The following is a 20480-nucleotide window of genomic DNA, read 5'->3' on the forward strand; positions in this document are numbered from 1 at the left end:
TGCCGAGACCCCAGAGAAAATCTGACTCTGGGGGGCGCTATTCACTTTTTCCACAGCGCCGTTTATTAATGGCGCTGTGGTTTAAGTACCCTTAACTGCCGGTTTGGGCCTGCTTTTCTTCAGCAGGAACAGGGAAGATGGTTAAAATTGATGGGGAGATGGATGGAGCCAAATACAGGACCATTCTTGAAGAGAACCTGTTGGAGTCTGCAAAAGACCTGAGACTGGAATGGAGATTTGTCTTCCAACAAGACAATGATCCCAAACATAAAGCAAAATCTACAATGGAATGGTTCACAAATAAACGTATCCAGGTGATAGAATGGCCAAGTCAAAGTCCAGACCTCAATCCTATCGAGAATCTGTGGAAAGAGCTGGAAACTGCTGTTCACAAACGATCTCCATCAAACCTCACTGAGCTCGAGCTGTTTGCCAAGGAAGAATGGGCAAGAATTTCAGTCTCTCGATGTACAAAACTGATAGAGACATAACCCAAGTGACTTGCAGCTGTAATCGCAGCAAAATGTGGTGCAACAAATTATTAAGTTAAAGGGGCCGAATAATATCGCACACCCCACTTTTCAGTATTTGAATTTCCACAAAAATTTAAAATAACCAATAAATTTCGTTCAACTTCACAATTGTGTTCCACTTGTTGATTCTTCACCAAAAATTTACATTTGGTATCTTTATGTTTGAAGCATGATATGTGAGAAAAGGTTGAAAAGTTCCAGGGGGCTGAATACTTTCGCAAGGCATTGTAACTATACACCTCCCATATATAGGGAACTATACAGGACCCATATATAGTAAAGAGAAATATACCCTCCCTGTATATAGAGAACTATACACACACCTCCATATGTAGTTAACTATACACCCCTATAGGGAACTATACACTCACCATAGTGGGTATGGAAAGTATTCAGACCCCTTTAACCCCTTTCTGACCTCGGACGGGATAGTACGTCCGAGGTCAGATCCCCTGCTTTGATGCAGGGCTCCGCGGTGAGCCCACATCAAAGCCGGGACATGTCAGCTGTTTTGAACATCTGACATGTGCCCGTAATAGGCGCGGGCAGAATCGTGATCTGCCCGCGCCTATTAACTAGTTAAATGCCGCTGTCAAACGCAGACAGCGGCATTTAACTACTGCATTCGGCCGGGCGGACGGAAATGAGCGCATCACCGACCCCGTCACATGATCGGAGGTCAGCGATGCCTCTCCATTGTAACCATAGAGGTCCTTGAGACCTCTATGGTTACTGGTCCCGGATAGCTGTGAGCGCCACCCTGTGGACGGCGCTCATAGCACACCTGCATTTCTGCTGCATAGCAGCGATCTGATGATCGCTGCTATGTAGCAGAGGCGATCGGGTTGTGCCTGCTTCTAGCCTCCTATGAAGGCTATTGAAGCATGGCAAAAGTAAAAAAAAAAATAAAAAAAAATATAAAAGTTTAAATCACCCCCCTTTCGCCCCATTCAAAATAAATTAAAAAAAAAACAAGAATCAAATCTACACATATTTGGTATCGCCGCGTTCAGAATCGCCCGATCTATCAATTAAAAAAAAGCATTAACCTGATCGCTAAACAGCGTAGTGAAAAAAAAAATTTGAAACGCTGGAACTACGTTTTTTTGGTCGCTGTGACATTGCATTAAAATGCAATAACGGGCGATCAAAAGAACGTATCTGCACCAAAATGGTATCATTAAAAACGCCAGCTAGGCACGCAAAAAACAAGCCCTCAACCGACCCCAGATCATGAAAAATGGAAACGCTACGGATATCGGAAAATGGCGCAATTTTTTTTTTTTCTAGCAAAGTTTGGAATTTTTTTTTCCCCACTTAGATAAAAAAGAACCTAGTCATGTTATGTGTCTATGAACTCGTAATGACCTGGAGAATCATAATGGCAGGTCAGTTTTAGCATTTAGTGAACCTAGCAAAAAAGCCAAACAAAAAACAAGTGTGAGATTGCACTTTTTTTGTAATTTCACCGCACTTGGAATTTTTTTCCCGTTTTCTAGTACATGACATGCTAAAACCAATGATGATGTTCAAAAGTACAACTCGTTCCGCAAAAAATAAGCCATCACATGGCCATATGGACGGAGAAATAAAAAAGTTATGGCTCTGGGAAGGAGGGGAGTGAAAAACGAACACGGAAAAACGGAAAATCCCAAGGTCATGAAGGGGTTAAATTTTTAACTTTGTTTTGTTGCAGCCATTTGGTAAATTTCAAAAAAAGATCATTTGTTTCTCAGTGTACACTCTGCACCCCATCTTGACTGAAAAATAAAATGTAATTTTTGCATATTTATTAAAAATGAAACTGAAATATCACACGGTCATAAGTATTCAGACCCTTTGCTCAGACACTCATATTTAAGTCACAAGCTGTCCATTTCCTTGTGATCCTCCTTGAGATGGTTCTACTCCATCATTGGAGTCCAGCTGTGTTTAATTAAACTGATAGGACTTGATTTGGAAAGGCACACACCTGTCTATATAAGACCTCACAGTACATGTCAGACCAAATGAGAATCATGAGGTCAAAGGAACTGGCCAAAGAGCTGAGACAGAATTGTGGCAAGGCACAGATCTGGCCAAGGTTACAACAGAACTTCTGCAGTACTCAAGGTTTCTAAGAGCACAGTGGCCTCCATAATCCTTAAATGGAAGAGGTTTGGGGCCACCAGAAGTCTTCCTAGACCTGGCCATCCAGCCAAACTGATCAATCATGGGAGAAGAGCCTTGGTGAGAGAGGTAAAGAAGAACCCAAAGATCACTGTGGCTGAGCTCCAGAGATGCAGTAGGGAGATGGGAGAAAGTTCCACAAAGTCAACTATCACTGCAACCCTCCACCAGTCGGGTCTTTATGGCAGAGTGGCCTGACGGAAGCCTCTCCTCAGTGCAAGACATAAGAAAGCCTGCATAGAGTTTGCTAAAAAAAAAAAAACCGCAAGGACTCCCAGACTATGAGAAATAGGATTCTCTGGTTTGATGAGACGAAGATAGACCTTTTTGGTGATAATTCCAAGTGGTACCTGTAGAGAGAACCAGGCACTGCTCATCACCTGCCCAATACAATCCCAACAGTGAAACATGGTGGTAGCAGCATCATGCTACGGGGGTGTCTTTCAGCCAGAGCCCTGACCTAAACCCAATTGAGCATCTCTGGAGTAGACCTGAAAATGGCTGTCCACCAATGTTCACCATCCAACCTGACGCAACAGGAGAGGATCTGCAAGGAAGAATGGCAGAGAATCCCCAAATCCAGGTGTGAAAAACTTGCTGCATCATTCACAAGACTCATGGCTGTACTTGCTCAACAGGTGCTTCTACTCAATACTGAGCAAAGGGTCTGAATACTTATGACCATGTGATATTTCACTTTTTTTTTTTTTTTTTTTATAAATTTGCAAAAAATTCTACATTTGTTTTTTTCCCAGTCAAGATGGGGTGCAGAGTGTACATCAATGAGAAAAAAAATGAACTTTTTTAAATTTACCAAATGGCTGCAATGAAACAGTGAAAAATTTAAAGGGGTCTGAATACTTTCTGTACCCACTGTATTTATCCTCCTGTGTATATAGGGTACTTACTATACACCATCCTGTATATAGGGAACTATATACCCCACAGTATAGAGTAGGCTATACCCCCCATATAGAGGGAGCTCTGTACCTCACTGTATGTAGTTATACACCCTCCCCTTATAGAGGGCGCTATACACCCACTGTATATAGAGGACTACATGCCCCTGTACATATACACACACACGACTGTGGATGGCGCCACCTGGCGGTAGACTATATAGGCACCATTTCAGAGGGCAGAACTAGAAGTCTCAGCACATCCTTGCAGAGAATAGTGTGGCCTTCACACAACACTCGCCAGTTCTCTAGTTAAGGGGTAGCTCTGCCCCGCCATTGTCCCAAGCCTCGTGTCACCACGAGGTGTCCGGCCCGCCCTTCCCCCACCTCCTACGCCAGCATCCATTTCCCTTCCCCCACCACAGACATTAGCTGCCCTTCCCCCATCCCGCCGGGCGCGCCCCCGTGTGGTCTGTGCATATTATAAAAGGACGCACGAGGTTTCCGCTGAATGCACTCAAGGGGGAGGGGTAGAACGACATGAACGCGCACCGTGCACGCGCTTTCGTCACGTGACTCCCCTGAACCAATAACCTTACATCATAATGTGGGGGTGACGCGCGCGCCCGAGACAAGCGAGTTAGAAGTATAAACCCCGACGGAGAGAAAGAGCGGGAGAGCAGCCGCAGCCATGTCTGAGGAGAAGCCCAAGGTAAGGACTGCGCACAGCACCGGGGCGGCCCGCAGCGTCCTGTGAGAAGAACCGGAGCGGCACGGTGTGGAGAAGCGCCGTGTATGCGCGGCGTCCTGGCGGGTGATAGGCCGCAGCGGGGGCAGGAGCGCAGGCGGAAGAGCGGCGGCGCTGATCTTATACAGGGGAGGACCCGGCCACAGGGGAGGGAGGAGCGGGGGAGGAGGCCGGCTGTGCGCGCATAAGCTGCAGTGTCCCGGGAGATTGCGCGCCAAACCGGCTTCTCCTGCACGTGTGCACAGTCCGCGCTCCGCTCCGGCCCAGGACCTGCGCCATGGTAATGTGTGAGCTGTGCGGCCCGGCCGCCATCTGCAGCCGTCCTGGGGGTGATGTAGGGGAGTACTGGGGGCCAGTGCGCTCAGGCCCGGCACATGGGAGGGGGCAGAGACGGGCCTGTCCGGCCACAGGCGCCGGGGATCAGCCATTCCTCTACTTAGGCAATATTTCCGCCTCTCCTGAGGAGATTAGCACTCTCTTGTTTATAACGTGTTGCTTTGGAGACCGACCCCTGCTGCTGGGCACGGATCTGCAGTTGTGTGGCTTTTAAGCTTTTTTTTACTGCACTTGTGCACATCGTAGGATCGTGCTGTTACCTCCCTAATCCTGGCCACCACAAGCTAAACAGCAGCGGTGGTCGGTCTCCTAGGTAAGCAGTAAAGTGGAGGATTGCTTGTACAGTATCCGCCTCTGAAGATGACACCAAGTAGCAATGAGCACCATAGTTACAGTATGTGGACAGTATGTGTGTTCTCCTTGGGCTCTGACCACATGGAATGCATGTTGTTGTATCACTGAGAGCCGTGTGATCATTGGGATAGCCAATTGTGAATGTGGGGCTTTCACAGTCTACAAAAAAGGCCCCATAATAATCGGGGGCCCCTGCAAAAGCTGATGGCTGAGCGCTTGTGTGGGCCTCCAGCTATTCCTGTATACCGTATACATATGCACATGTGACTGGAGAAAGCCCCTGCCAGACTCCTCCAGTGGTGGAGAACAAAAGGATCAGGGATTGAAATTCAGCATGTCTGATCCCTACACATTAGGTGGTCTGCAGGTTCCTCCAAAATCAATGGCTAACTTCTTTGTGTATGGCATACTTTAAAGGGGTTGTCTACTGCTGGACAGCCCCTATTCATAGTTACTGTGCAGGAAACAACCTGGCCCTCATTCATTATTGCATGCACACCTGCTTTATTTTCTTTTTGTTGTCTAGTGTTGAGTATTTTTCACCTGTTTTTCATTTACCCCATAGTCCTCATTCCATTTGTGGATTTTTTTTTCTCTATTGCATTTTCTCCTTTCTTTTTTTTCCCTTCACCCATGTTTACCACTATGGGTGGCGTCAACAGTTTTCAGCCAATTCCTCATTTTCAATTTTTGGAAAAGTCACAAAATTTGTGACAAATGTTTGCACTCCTGTCACCCCTCTCACACACACGTTTTTCCACCATTTTGATTAACGGTGCAACTGTTTGCGCTAAAGTGTTTGTTTTTTTTTAAGACCAGTTTTGTGCACCATCTTAAAGAATTTAATACAAAAGCAGCAAATGCAACAAGGCAAAAAAAGTGACTCTTAAAAATAAAAGCACACAACTAGATTTATTAAGGTCTTTAGGGTATGTGCACACGTATTTTTTAGTTTTTAGGTCAGAAATCCGCAGGTAAAAGGCACTGCGTTTTATCTGCGGATTTACTGCAGTTTTTATGCAGAATTTGTGCAGATTCCACCTGCGGTTTTGCACCTGCGGATTCCTATAGAGGAGCAGGTGTAAACCGCAGCGGAATCCGCACAAAGAATTGACATGCTGCAGAATGTAACCCGCAGCGTTTCCGTGTGTTTTTTCCCGCAGCATGTGCACTGCGGATTGCGGTTTCCATAGGTTTATGTTGTACTGTAAACGCATGGAAAGCTGATGCAGATCCACAGCAAAATCCACAACGTGTGCACATAGCCTAATTTATCCCCTGGTCTGGTATTCCTTCATATCTCAGGACACGTGACGATGCCTCGAGAGCTTCAATTCCCTGAAATAAACAATGTACATATAATGAACCGTTTTAATTTCACTCCCATTACAGGACCTCTGCCAACAGTCAGTTCAGTGAAATCCGTCTGTCACCGGTTCATAACTTATTAGAAGAGATCTTCAGTACATTTTATGAGCAGTGCAACTTGTATTAGCACGAGTAGGTGTTCAGTCTTTAGATGAGCAAACCAGAGGTTCTGAAAACTGGAAATTTAGTTGCAGCCTCTGATTGGCTGCAGCGGTCAGGTGACTGAGCAGCATGCATCATTAAACATTTTACTTGCCGTCAGCATGCTGCAGCCATTCTGTGGTCATCTGATATAGTTTAAAGGGAACCTGTCGAGTTCCCGTGCACTCCAATCCTTGAGCATTCAGCTATGTGTGATTAAACTCCTTCCCTAACCAGCCCTGTATAACATAATTCAGTTAAATAAATGCATTAAAAAAGCATTTATAACCTCCTCTTTCGCTTAGCTAATAAGGGCTTTGACTAGTTGCTGGGGTGTTAGTTGACCCAGACTAGTCAAAGCCCGCATTAGCATGTTATTACACCCCTGTGTCATCGCCACTCATGCAAATCTGCGCGTGCGCTCATTACGGCAGCATCTCTGAAGCCAGGTGTAAGGTTCCCTGCGTCAGAGGAAGCGCACTGCTCTTGACTGGAAGCTATCTTCTGAACTTCCTGTCATGTGCAATGCACCTCTGAAGCCGGGAATTGTACACCTGGCTTCAGAGGCGCTGCTGCTGGAATGAGCGGTGCGTAAACGCAGTGTTGCCTAAGTGGCGATGAGTTCGCTAGTGCAAATTATCATGCCCATATCCAGCAGTCCCATGACCCATTTAGACTAACCAAATATCTGGGAGCAAGCGTTCATAAGAAGGCTCATTCACAATTGTCTATTTGCTACGCAGCAGATTGATGGGTATGCAGAGTTTCATCCCTTTCCTATCTGAAATTCATTATCTTTTCTAAGGCAAGGCCATAATTACCTGAATCGTGGAAAACCCCTCTAAATCTCTCCAGTAGTTTTGTTGTGACTGAAGTACTCAAACATGAAGTTTACTCATTGCCTTAGGGAGACTGAAGACTGCCTTGCTGAATAACTGCTGTAGCGTTTTACTTTAGTTTTACCCTTAGGCCAGGATCACAAACAGCGAGATACGGCCGAGTCTCGCAGGTTAAAACCAAGCTCTGGCACCGGCACTCCAGAGCGGAGCGTGCGGCTGCATAGCAATACATGGAGCCGCACGCTCCGCTCCGGAGTGCCGGTGCCAGAGCTTGGTTTTAACCTGCGATACTCGGCCGTATCTCGCTGTAGTGTGACTCCGGCCTTAGGGTATGTGCACACATTGCGGATTCTCTGCGGATCCGAAGTGTTTTTTACTGTGCAGAAACACTGCAGATCCGCAAATGATTTACAGTACAATGTAAATCAATGAGAAAAAAAAAGCTGTGCACGTTGCGGAAAATCTGCTGCGGAAACGCTGCAGTTTAAAAGTAGCAGCATGTCACTTCTTTTTTGCGGATCGGCAGCGTTTTTGTACCCATTCCACTATAGAAATCCGCAGGGGTAAAAAACGCAGCAAATCTGCAAAAAAAAAAAAAAACGCAGCAAAAACGCTGCGGATCCGCATAAAAAACACGACAAATCCGCAGCTGTGTTTTCTGCCGGAGAGGAGAGGCAGAATCCGCACCAGAAATTCCTAAGGCTTATCCGCAACGTGTGCACATAGCCTTAGTGACTGAGCCAATTTTTTACCTTAATGACCAAATTTTACAATACCGACCACTATCACATTGTGCTATTAACTCTGGAACGCTTCAACTTATCCCACTGAGTCTGAGATTTTTTTTTTTTTCATGACATATTGTACTTCACGATAGTGGTAAAAATTTCTAAGATATGACTTATGTGTGTTATGAAAAAGGAAATTTGACGAACATTTTTCAATTTTCAAACTCTTATATTTTTTTTTTGTGCCCTTGAATCATTTGTTCACACCAAATAGTTAATAAATAACAACATAGCCTTTCCCACATGTCTACTTTACATCAGCACAATTTTGGAAACAATTTTTTTTTTTTGTTAGGAAGGAAGAAGGGTTAAAAGTTGACCAGCGATTTCTCATTTTTCCAATAAAATGTACAAAACCATTTTTGTTTAGGAACCACATCACATTTGAAGTGACTCTAAGGGGCCCATATGACAGAAAATACCCATAAGTGACACCATTCTAAAAACTGCACCCCTTAAGTTGCGCAAAACCACATTCAAGAAGTTCATTAACCCTTCAGTTGCTTCACAAGAACTGAAGCAATGTGGAAGGAAAAAATGAACATTTTAACTTTTTTCAACAAAAGATTCACTTTAGACCCAAACTTTATTTTCACAAGGGTAACAGGAGAAAATGGACCTCAAAATTGGTTGTGCAATTTCTGCTGAATATGCTGATACCCTGTTTGTGGGGGAAATCTAATTTTTGGACACACAGAAGGGAAGCAGCACCATTTTGAATGCAAGATTGGCTGGAATCGAGAGTTGACACCATGACAAGTTTGTAGAGCCCCTAATGTCTTGAAACGGTGGAAACCCCCTCAAGGATTTTATCCAGGGGTATATTGAGCATTTTGAGCCCAGTTAGGGTACCGTCACACTCTGCAACTTTCCAACGATCACGACCAGCGATACGACCTGGCCGTGATCGTTGGAAAGTCGTTGTGTGGTCGCTGGAGAGCTGTCACACAGACAGCTCTCCAGCGACCAACGATGCCGAGGTCCCCGGGTAACCAGGGTAAACATCGGGTTACTAAGCGCAGGGCCGCGCTTAGTAACCCGATGTTTACCCTGGTTACCATTGTAAATGTAAAAAAAAAAAAAAAAACATACTCGCATTCCGGTGCCTGTCACGTCCCCGGGCGTCCGCTTCCCTGCACTGCTCCTGCATCCTGTGTAAGCGCAGCCGTAAAGCAGAGCGGTGACATCACCGCTGTGCTCTGATCTACGGCCGGCGCTGACACAGGATGCAGGAGGAGTGCAGGGAAGCGGACGCCCGGGGACGTGACAGGCACCGGAATGTAAGTATGTAGTGTTTTTTTTTTTTTTTTTTTTTTTTTACATTTACAATGGTAACCAGGGTAAACATCGGGTTACTAAGCGCGGCCCTGCGCTTAGTAACCCGATATTTACCCTGGTTACCAGTGAAGACATCGCTGCATCGGCGTCACACACGCCGATGCAGCGATGTCAGCGGGTGATCCAGCGACGAAATAAAGTTTCAAACGATCTGCTACGACGTACGATTCTCAGCGGGGTTCCTGATCGCAGTAGCGTGTCAGACACAGCGAGATTGTAACTATATAGCTGGAACATCACGGATCGTGCCGTCGTAGCGACCAAAGTGCCACTGTGTGACAGTACCCTTACGGCACAGAATTTGATAACATTAGATCGTCATATAGATTACATTGTCATTAGTATTACATTGTTATTAGTGTCATCGGGTGCTCAGGTATGCACCAAATATCGCAGGTGCTCGAGTCTTTGCCCCTTATGTTTCACAGCTGTAAGGACACCCAAAACAAAAAACATTCTGGGATCTGGAATACTCCGTGCATACCAGAGCACCCGATGCAAACTTGAGTAGCGAGCACTTGCACTCAACACTAGCCGTCATATAGTCATCAGTTTTTGTTTTTTTCAATGTTAAAAAAAAAAAAATTGACTAAAACATTAACTACAAAAAATGAAGAAAAAAAATAATTTTTTTAAAATTTTACTAAGGGGGTGACAAAGGGAATTTGATGTACTATTTTATTTTGATTACTTGGTGGGGTCAGTGAATTACAGCGATCACGTGACTGGGAACTGTAAAAACCATCTCTGATCATGTTCTCCCGGGTCTCGGCTACCCTTGGTAGTGGAGACTCTGTAGATTTTCTGACTTTGGGGGCGCGCTATAACCTTATTTCTCAGTGCCGCTTTTTAACCACCCTTAACTTCTGCCTTTAAAAGGTGTATCGTCGTCCGTTAATAGATCTTGCACTAAATGTAATCATTCCTATGATATCAAATTATAAAAATGTAGAAAGAGTGGCAACTTTTGTCCCTAGAATTTAGTTCCTATGGGAACCTCAAATTTTCAGTGGTGCCATAATTTTGCTGAGTCACTTGTTGCTGTGTAACTGCAGCTTTAATGTGAACTTGCCAGTAAGAAATAAATGTCAAAGCAGGACAGAACTGTTAGTTAAATATTGTATCATTATCAGTGTGTTTTTTGTTGAATTTGTTTTCTTCTAAATATTGAAAAGGTTGCTTGACAGATTTACCATCAGTTTCTGAAAAGCAAAGTCAAGTGACAACCAAAATTGTTCGGGAGGGGGGAAAGTACTTTCAAGGGCTATTGTCAGATCTTGGCATATCGTTGACTGTTAGGAATTTTGCTGATCATAAGACTAAAGGAGCTGGAGCAAGGAAAAGCATTCCAAAAGTCTCACTACGGCCCCTTTCGTACTTATGACTCCTTAGGGTTAGACTTGCCAATATGTGGGCAGTTTTGTTTTGCTTTCCTTCTTCACTTCTGCCCAGTCACTGGATATGTTTAGCATGTGTGCAGTTGGTCTTAATAACTTCCTGGATCTACAGAACTGCTGAATGTGCAAAAGGCGCAAAAGTAGTCGCATGGTGAAATTACATTCCCCCTATTTCTTAGTATGAGCATGGATATTGCCATGTCTTGTTTTGAAGGCACATAAATGCAGAGGTGCAAGGTGTGCAGGTAGTTATAAAATGTTGAGCACAATACACCTTGGGAAGTGACCGTTGTCTTAAAAGAAATCATGATGGTCATGGTTACACATGTAAGAAAAAGCATTAAACAGACTCTTGAATTTAACCTGACAATCTTTTTTTTTTTTTTTTTTTTTTCCCTTAGGAAACCGTAAAGACAGAAAATGATCACATCAATCTTAAAGTGGCAGGACAGGATGGATCAGTGGTCCAGTTCAAAATCAAGCGACACACTCCTCTAAGCAAGTTAATGAAGGCATACTGTGACAGACAGGTATAGCAAACCGAAAAAACACCAAATAGCATTTTTTAATGTAATATGCAAATAGTTTATAGACTTAAAATGTTTTCAGTTAAAATGGTTGTCTAGGATGAGAAGCGTGGTTGCAGTCTTCCCAAAAAAAAATAAAAAAAATGGCACCATTGGTGTCTGCATGTGGTATACAGTACTGCAGCATTGACTTGAATAATTTGCCCTATCTTGCACAACCTGTAAACACATGTGGCACTTTATTTTGGAAGAAAGTAGTCAACCTGATTAAGTTGCATTAAATTTTAGGCTGCAATCGTAATTTATTCGCAGAAGCTCTGATGATCATTTTACAACCTGTTCCTAACTTCAGTCTTTTCAAATGTGGCGGTGTCCTTCCCATTAATATATGCTTTATGTGGCATTTGTATATTTGGGACCTTGCAGCTTTCCTGTGTAGCTTTCCTACAGTAACATGGCTTCATTCCTGTTCTGATTTATCCTCGTACAGCCCCTCACCTCTTCCCATGTTTCCTCTTTGTACACGGAGTCTGTGATTTTCCCCCTCCACCTGTAGGCTGCTATGTATGTGCTTTCTCCCGTCTGCACCCTCGTATAGTCAAGATGATATCCAGAAATGATGCCTGCACTACCAGTCATCAAGACACTATGCATTAATGAAGACTTTGAACGTTTCTTAAATGCGTTGTCCACTACTTGGACAAACCCTTCTCAATTACTGTATTCCCCTCTGTAAAATAAAAATGACAAGTTCTCTCCATTGTAGCTGGGACTCAAGTGACGCGTTGTCATGCAAGCGCTGCAGCCAATCAGCGGATCCTGACTGGCTGCAAAACATCACGGGAGACCCAATGCTGACATTGTTTGTGCGGCACTGGAGAACAATTTTTTTTTTTTTTTTTAATGGGGAATACTTGAGAAGGGAGGGCTTTTGCAAGAACTCATTAATTCTGCTTTTATATCTATCAAAATAATTAATCCGATCGGTAAGCTGTGTAAGAAGAGGATTGAAAATGCTAGAATTGCAGGGGGGGGGGGGGTTTGTCACCACAACATTGCAATAATGGGGCAATCAAAACATATCTACCCCAAAATAATAATAAAAATGTCAACTCGGCACATGCAAAAAATAAGCCCTCAACCAGTCCCAGATCCCGAAAAATGGAGACGCTGCAAGTCTCTGATAATGACACTTTTTCTTTTTTTTTTTGCACTACTTAAATAAAAAAAGAATCTAGACATGTTTGGTATCTGTGAACTCGTAATGGCAGGTCTGGTTTAGCGTTTTCTGAACATGGTAAGAATGTTGAATTGCGCTGTTTTTTATTTATTTATTTTTTATTTTTTTTCTTCGCAATTTCACTGCACTTGGAATTTTTTTTCCCAGTTTCCAGTACACTATATGGTAAAATCAATGGTAGTGTGCAAAAAAACAAACTTTCACATGGCCATATTGATGTAGAAATAAAAATGTTATAGCTCTGGGAAGAAGGGGAGCAAAAAAGGAAAATGGCCCAGGGGTGAAAGGGTTGTCTGAAATATAACAGTGAACATAATTTCAATATGTAACTACTTTTATAATGTACAGCAAGTAAAAATAATTCCCTTCCTTTTCCATCTGTATTTTTTTGTGTGTGTGTGTGTCCTGCGATGAAGTTCTGTTTGAGACTCCCCAAACCGCATCATCAGGCGGCCGCTGCTGTTACTCTCCTTTGCCACCTTGACAGAATGCAGCATTAGTGCCGCACAAGGTGACTCTTCTAGTTAAAAACGCCTGGGGGGGGGGGGGTGACAGGTTCCCTTTTAAGAATCCCCAGTGCATTCTTTGAGATTCAAAGGGAACATTATTAGAAGTAGGAGAGAAAAATGCACAAAGGAAGTTAAGGTATAGCAGGAACCATAACTTTTGAAATGTAAAAATGTAGTAATTTGATGTAGAGTATTAGGTTCACTGTTACGATTTGGAAATGCCCCTTAAAATTAGCTTGATCCTACCAGACTTGAAGATTTAGAGCTTATGCTTTACTGTTATATTAACTCTTGCTTTCAGGAAATTTTTCCAAATTTTAGTCCTGCACAAATCAAAACCTGTTTTTGTAAAACTTAGAAAATATTGATAAGGGATCAAATAATTTTTACAAGTAGACACTTAATAGGTTGTAAGAATACAGCATGTCCATTTACACACCCCTGTGGATGAATTGGGAATGTCATGATTTTAGCGATCACATGTGCTGTAGTTCTGCGGTCACCACTGCAGCCGATCAACAAAGACTGCAAGTAGTGGTGGGAGGCAGTGTTGGACCTGCAGTGAGTATAGCAAAGTGTAATCTGTGTCTGCAAACCTAGAAAATAAGGAAAAATGTATATATCTTGGAAAACGCTTAAATTCATGACTTTGTAGATACTTGGTTGGCAATGAAAAGGTTATTGGCTTTATACTTCGGCAATGTTTTGCTTCTTACAGCTCAATTGAGGCAACTTATAACTTTTTCTTTTCTCTTAGGGTTTGTCGATGAGACACATACGGTTCCGATTTGATGGTCAGCCTATTAATGAAACGGACACCCCGGCACAGGTATGACCACTTGGTTAACATGCGCTTCTAGTACATTAGGTCATAACTTTGGAGTGTTTTGTCTCTGAACAGTGTTTTTAATGAATGGGAAAAACCCTTTTTAGCCCCCTTAATGGCTTTTATACCTGCAATTAAAGGGTATTATTCTGAAAGGGTCCCAGATGGCATTTAACCTCTGATGATGGAAACAACCCTTTATCGTCTATTTAAAGGGAACTTTGCGACCCCCATAGCATGGTGCTTTGAAAATCACTAATCATTTTCTGTGGGAAAGGGTGAAGACCTCACTTTCTCCAACAGTCCCAGAAAATGAATAGGGAATTTTAGACCACTCCTCTTGGGACTGTTATGGCTTCCAAAGGAACCTCATTGATCCCTAGAATGGTGTCCCAAAACGCCACATTGAATCTGTGGTGCAAAACAAGCACTGGATTTTGCCATTTTTGATAAGTGAATGCAGCATTTTAAATCCATGCTTTTGCAGATTAGTGGAGCTTCATCCCCAGGGACTTCCAAACTGTCAACAAGTTATTTTAATGCTGGGGATTCATGTCATCTGTCCTGGTGACTGGTGGAACCTGTACTGATCTAATTGTGATCACCTGTCCAATGTCTTTGTGATGACTTGTTTAGGCTGAAATACCCCTAAGATGTAATTACCTGAGACAACTCTTGGCACACTTACTGATGCAATTTTGGCCTTTTAGTAGCCTGTTTGGACAGCCTAGCTGCCCTTCCATGCTGATACGATTGGTCTGCGCACTTTGAAGATCAGTTGATCGCTGCTGCACATGTCCTGATTGCACAGGATGTTGACTGATTATTTTTAAGCAAGCTTAAAGGGTATATTTGGTACTCTCTGAAAAATAAAAAATGTGCCTAAACACTAACCAGCAAGTAGTTGCTACTTACCTGCCTGTTGCACACAGCGCCGTTATTCCCCGGTACAGAGCGGTCACAAACTGCTCCTGCTAGCAATTCAGCTGATGTCACGTGGACACAGCAGCAGATTCTTCTCCGATCTGTTCACAGGACAGGACTTCTGACATCACTGATTGACAGCCTGATACCCGCTGCCTAACTGGGGAATCTGGCTGTCAATCAGAATGTCAGAAGTCCTGTCCTGTCGACAGAGCAGGGTGGAAAAGAGGCTGCCGCTCTGTCAATGTGACGTCAGCAGATGCAGTTGAATCGCCGGCATGAGGGAAGAAAGATGCCCAACACAAAAGGCGATGGGTAGCAACTACCTGCCTGTTTGTGGAAAAACAAAAAATGTGCCTAAACACAAAGTTCTTGATATCCCCTTTTAAAGATAACCAGTGAAGTGATCTGCTCATTCGTCAGTTGTTTAGCAGTCAGTGTACACTGGCAATAATCTGGAAATTGGTGTTTCTAGTAACACTGTCCTGAGAACTGGCCAGTCTAAATTCCCCCCCCTATAATTTTTCATGAACCTAAAGGAGAAGGTAGTGAATAACTGATCACTGCATTGTGATACTGGTTTTGATGAAAGGCTGCATCCTGTAGGTGATACAATGTTAACATCTTGTTTCCTCCTTGTGCTGCAGCTTGAGATGGAAGATGAGGATACTATTGACGTGTTTCAACAACAGACAGGTGGCATGTGCTAAGCCAGTTCCTACGTGGAAGGTGTCCAGTGAGCCTTTATGCACCTAACTTCCTACATCTGCCCTTCATGACAAAGAACATGCTGATCACACGACATTCTGGAAACATTAGCAGACTCTGGAAACGTTTGATTTAACAAATTTTGCTTTGCCCTACATACAAGAGGTGGAAGATTTGTTGTAAAGAAGGCCAATATCAACAATTACTTTCCTAAAGTGGCTTTGTTTTCATGTATTTTGTGTGCCACTGTTCATTTTTTTTATTTACAGTAATCTTCCATGTTTGTGTTTTTTGGTTTCCTTTTTCATGTAAATAGTTGGACAAGTTCCCACCTGAGAGTAGCCGACTGCCAGGACACTCCTGATTTCTGTTTGGTTATTACGTCATTAATCACAAAGCCACATTAAAAGTATCGTTGACATTAGGAGCCATCATGGGGGTCGTGGGAGGAGGGACATGATTTTATTCACCAGGTTACACGCCTCTACATGACCTGAGGATGGATCACATTTCAATGAATGTATGAAATGTAAATCCTTCACACTAATGCTGTTTTACAAATAGTTGCGTTTGGGTACTGTATCTGATCTGACATGTCTGAAATGAATATTGCTGGTTACAACACTCATACGGTCTGTATGAAGGATGTTTCATGCAAGGTCTATTTGGTTTGCCATTAAATTGGCCTTGTCGTATTTGCGCTGTCCCTGGTTCCTTTTAATGCAGCACGTTAAATATTCACAGATATCCATTCCTTTTAAAATGAAGATGCTGCTAAAGTAAACCAGTATGTTAGCAAAGTGGCCTTTTTGAGAACATACTAAAGTGTTGCTGTCAATGACCTGTTCAGGGCAAGAAATCTTGGTGTTGGCCATCATTTCCTAAGCAAGCTATGGTAAACAGAATGCTACAATTGGCTAGGACTCTTGATAGCCCACTGTTTAAAAGTTGATCCCAATGCTTCATTTCAACACTGATGCCGTTTTCTTAGCTAAAGTGGCATGTTTGCAGTGGAAACTTAAGACATTGGCATGTTTGACCAAAAACTAAATATTCCCATATTTTGGATGTATTAGTTGTCCAGTACAAAGAACGTAATTCCAGCTGAGTAATAAAAGAAATACTCTTCCAAAAAATTAATTTCTTATTTGTAACTCATTAGTCTTCTACAGTGTGGCCTCTGGTTTCTTTTAATCCTTATCTGCTGGATAAATGTATTATTTCAACTACAAAATAAAGAAAACTTTAAATCTGATTGTGGAGCAGTTGTAATGTGCGCAATAAGTAAATGTGATTTAAGTGGGTTATATGGCATCTTTATATCTCAGACCTATCCATGGTGTAGGACATCATTGCCAGATTGGTGAGGGCCTGACACCCAGCTGCCCGGGTTGGTGAGGGCCTGACACCCAGCTGCCCGGATTGGGGAGGGCCTGACACCCAGCTGCCCGGATTGGGGAGGGCCTGACACCCAGCTGCCCGGATTGGGGAGGGCCTGACACCCAGCTGGCCGGATTGGGGAGGGCCTGACACCCAGCTGGCCGGATTGGGGAGGGCCTGACACCCAGCTGGCCGGATTGGGGAGGGCCTGACACCCAGCTGGCCGGATTGGGGAGGGCCTGACACCCAGCTGGCCGGATTGGGGAGGGCCTGACACCCAGCTGGCCGGATTGGGGAGGGCCTGACACCCAGCTGGCCGGATTGGGGAGGGCCTGACACCCAGCTGCCCGGATTGGGGAGGGCCTGACACCCAGCTGCCCGGATTGGGGAGGGCCTGACACCCAGCTGCCCCCACCAAAGTACTGTTTACAACACGCAGCAGCTGAATGTAAACAGTGTAAATGCTGGGAAATTATGAGGACTGTCACTCTAGTGTACCGTCACATTCTGCAGCTTGGCTTGGGCCACGTGCGCACGTTGAGTGTTTGAGGGAAGGTTTTACCTCCAGTATATGCAAGCCAAAACCAGGAATGGGTAAAAAAAAAAAAATGCAGAAGTGGTGCACGTTTTTCTACAGGGTGGGCCATTTATATGGATACACCTAAATAAAATGGGAATCGTTGGTGATATCAAATCCCTGTTTGTGGCACATAAGTATATGGGAGGGGGAAAGCTTTTCAAGATGGGTGGTGACCATGGCGGCCATTTTGAAGTCGGCCAGTTTGGATCCAACTTTATTTTTTCCGATGGGAAGAGGGTCATGTGACACATCAAACTTATTGAGAATTTCCCAAAAACAATGGAGTGCTTGGTTTTAACAACTTTATTCTTTCATGAGTTATTTACAAGTTTATGACCAGTTATAAAATGTGTTCAAAGTGCTGCCCATTGTGTTGGATTGTCAATGCAACCCTCTTCTCCCACTCTTGGCACACTGATGGCAACACCGCAGAAGAAATGCTAGCACAGGCTTCCAGTATCTGTTTCAGTTGCTGTACTTCTAGTACCTTCACAGCATAGAAAATTGCCTTCAGATGACCCCCAACGATGAAAGTCTCAGGGGGTCAGATCAGGAGACCTTGGTGGCCATTCAACTAGCCCACATGACCAATCCACTTTCCAGGAAACTGTTGCTATCAGTGTGTCAAGAGTGGGAGAAGAGGGTTGCATTGACAATCCAACACAATGGGCAGCAGTTTGATTACATGTTATAAGTGGTCATAAACTTGTAAATAACTCATGAAAGAATAAAGTTGTTAAAACCAAGCACGCCATTGGTTTTTCTTGTGAAAGTCTCAATAAGTTTGTGTCACATGACCCTCTTCCCATTGGAAAAAATTAAGTTGGATCCAAAATGGCCGACTTCAAAATGGCCGCCATGGTCACAATCCGTCTTGAAAGGTTATCCCCCTCCCATATACTAATGTGCCACAAACAGGGAGTTGATATCACCAACCATTCCCCTTTTATTTAGGTGTATCCATATAAATGGCCCACCCCGTATTCTACTTTCCCTTCACCCTGACAGCACCATACTGAGTGTATCTGCGCCCAGGAAAAGGAAACCTACAGACATAAAAAGGCAGTACCTCTCCACTCACCCCGGTGTAGTTTCTGGCCAGGAGACCTACAGGCTGCTGGAGGAAAAGATTCTCCAGGTTGATGTGCACACATAGTGCCGATTAGATGGCAGATCCTGGTGGCCAGAGGACTGTTCTGAGGCTGGGGGTGCTACTATCTGGGGCTTCCTGGTCTGGTATTCCCAGTTGGCCACTTTGGTTCGTAAATTGGAAGGCAGCGTATGGGCGAGTCTCTGTGGTGGGAGGTGAGGCTGGAGGCAGACACTGTGATGGATGTTGATGAGATGGGTGGTGCATGCGCACGAGTTAACCTGCCACTACTGAAATCTGAATGTGTGACCGGGAAGAAAGAGGGCACAACTTGAACACTAGCAGCCATAGCCTCCTCCCACTATTCCTCAAGGATAGAAAGGGAGGTAGATGCGGCTATCTCTGGCAGTGGATGTGCAGCATGGAGAATCTGGTTATGACTGGTGGTAATGGAGATGATCCTTAACCTAGCACAGTAGTTTTAAGGCTTAGGATGGGATGAGAACCTTCCTCTAAAGGTATGCTGACTATTGCAGTTGCCTGTTTTTAAGGATAGGCCCACAAAATTGGTTACAAAGCATTCCAAGGAATGTGCCTTGTGCTGGGAACTGCCGCCCAAATTTTACTAAAAGGCTTTGCTGCATAGAGGAATTAGTGATGGAAGAGTACTCTGCTATTTAAAGACCAAATTAAATCGTTAATCAAAGGTGAAGTTAGCCATATTTTAAAGAGAAATTTGTTATACCTGAGGCCCTTCCACCTCAATAATGCATTCTGTACCTTCAGATGTTAGCTCGGAGGAAGAAAGAGGAGTATGCAGAATGAGTTGACTTGAATTGTTCAGATTCATCCTCAGCTGATGATAGTCAGCCATGCTGTTCAGTAGAAGATAAGGTGAAATTAAGATCAGGTCTATGATGGGGGTAAAATCTTCTAGAGAATGAGTCTGTACAGGATTCCAGGGTTAGTAACCTGCAAAGAATATAAACATTGTGTGCTTCAAGTCCATAAAAATTTGCTTGATCAAAAGCAATGGGAAGAAACCACTTAAGGTTTGTCCCTAATGCACTCAAGAGGAAATACCCGTTTCAGGAAGTTCTATGTGAAGTATGGGAAAAATCTTCAAAAATTGATGCCATTGCTAAAGTTTTTAAAATGTAGCCCTTCACCTTTTTGGGATTTAGGATATCTGTGTGATCTTTTAGATGGGGAGGCTGATACCTTCCTTAGGAGAGCATGGGAAGCTGCAGTTCCTTTAAGCCAAGTATAGCAACCATCTGAACGGCTAGGTCCCTGGTTAAGTGATTTCAAGAGCTGGATTCACAGATAAGAAATAAATGTCCCAGAAAGCCGCTTTTAGGAGCTTTACCTACTATTCAAAAAGCAGATGCATCCGTAGATGGCGTTAGATTTGCCACTTGAGCCTATGGCCTTTCAAACTGGAGGATGCCGAGCCCTCTGGCTTAAAAATTGGTCAGCAGATTTACAATCAACAAATTGTGCGCCATTCCTTGCACTGGTAACTACTTGATAATGTCTTAGATGAGATCTTTGAGAAAGCAGCTAAGAAAAATATTAAAATATTTTTCCCCAATCATAGATATAGAAGATCCTTTTCAGGTTCATCAACTACAGATAGAGGTGAGAGAGGACAGTGGAAGGGGTGGGCGTTCCTGGGGAGGAGAGAGGGGACAAAATGGGGGATTCCTGTTTAATAAGCTAAACACCTATAAAACGGGACCCAAACAGCCATGATGCCAAACTTTGGGTGGGGTGAAGATTAAAA

General features: G+C 43.7%; 1 protein-coding gene across 1 annotated transcript; it reads left to right on the forward strand.

The window, feature by feature from the left end:
* Positions 1 to 4066: 4066 nt before the first annotated feature.
* Positions 4067 to 16899, forward strand: SUMO3 (small ubiquitin like modifier 3). The gene is made up of 4 exons (XM_077272153.1): positions 4067 to 4313; positions 11312 to 11440; positions 13944 to 14015; positions 15584 to 16899. Exons 1-4 carry the CDS (start codon positions 4293 to 4295, stop codon positions 15644 to 15646), a joined length of 285 nt encoding a protein of 94 aa, XP_077128268.1. The 5' UTR covers positions 4067 to 4292; the 3' UTR covers positions 15647 to 16899.
* Positions 16900 to 20480: the final 3581 nt, after the last annotated feature.

The sequence above is a fragment of the Ranitomeya variabilis genome, chromosome 7 (assembly GCF_051348905.1).
Source record: "Ranitomeya variabilis isolate aRanVar5 chromosome 7, aRanVar5.hap1, whole genome shotgun sequence".
NCBI classification, from domain to species: domain Eukaryota; kingdom Metazoa; phylum Chordata; class Amphibia; order Anura; family Dendrobatidae; genus Ranitomeya; species Ranitomeya variabilis.

What these genes read in the sequence shown, in the direction of transcription:
- SUMO3 (XM_077272153.1), top strand. Translation starts at nt 4,293, where the DNA reads ATGTCTGAGGAGAAGCCCAAG. An exon ending in AGGCATACTGTGACAGACAG is followed by an intron (nt 11,441 to 13,943) that starts GTATAGCAAACC and finishes CTTTTCTCTTAG; the next exon opens with GGTTTGTCGATGAGACACAT. An exon ending in AAACGGACACCCCGGCACAG is followed by an intron (nt 14,016 to 15,583) that starts GTATGACCACTT and finishes CTTGTGCTGCAG; the next exon opens with CTTGAGATGGAAGATGAGGA.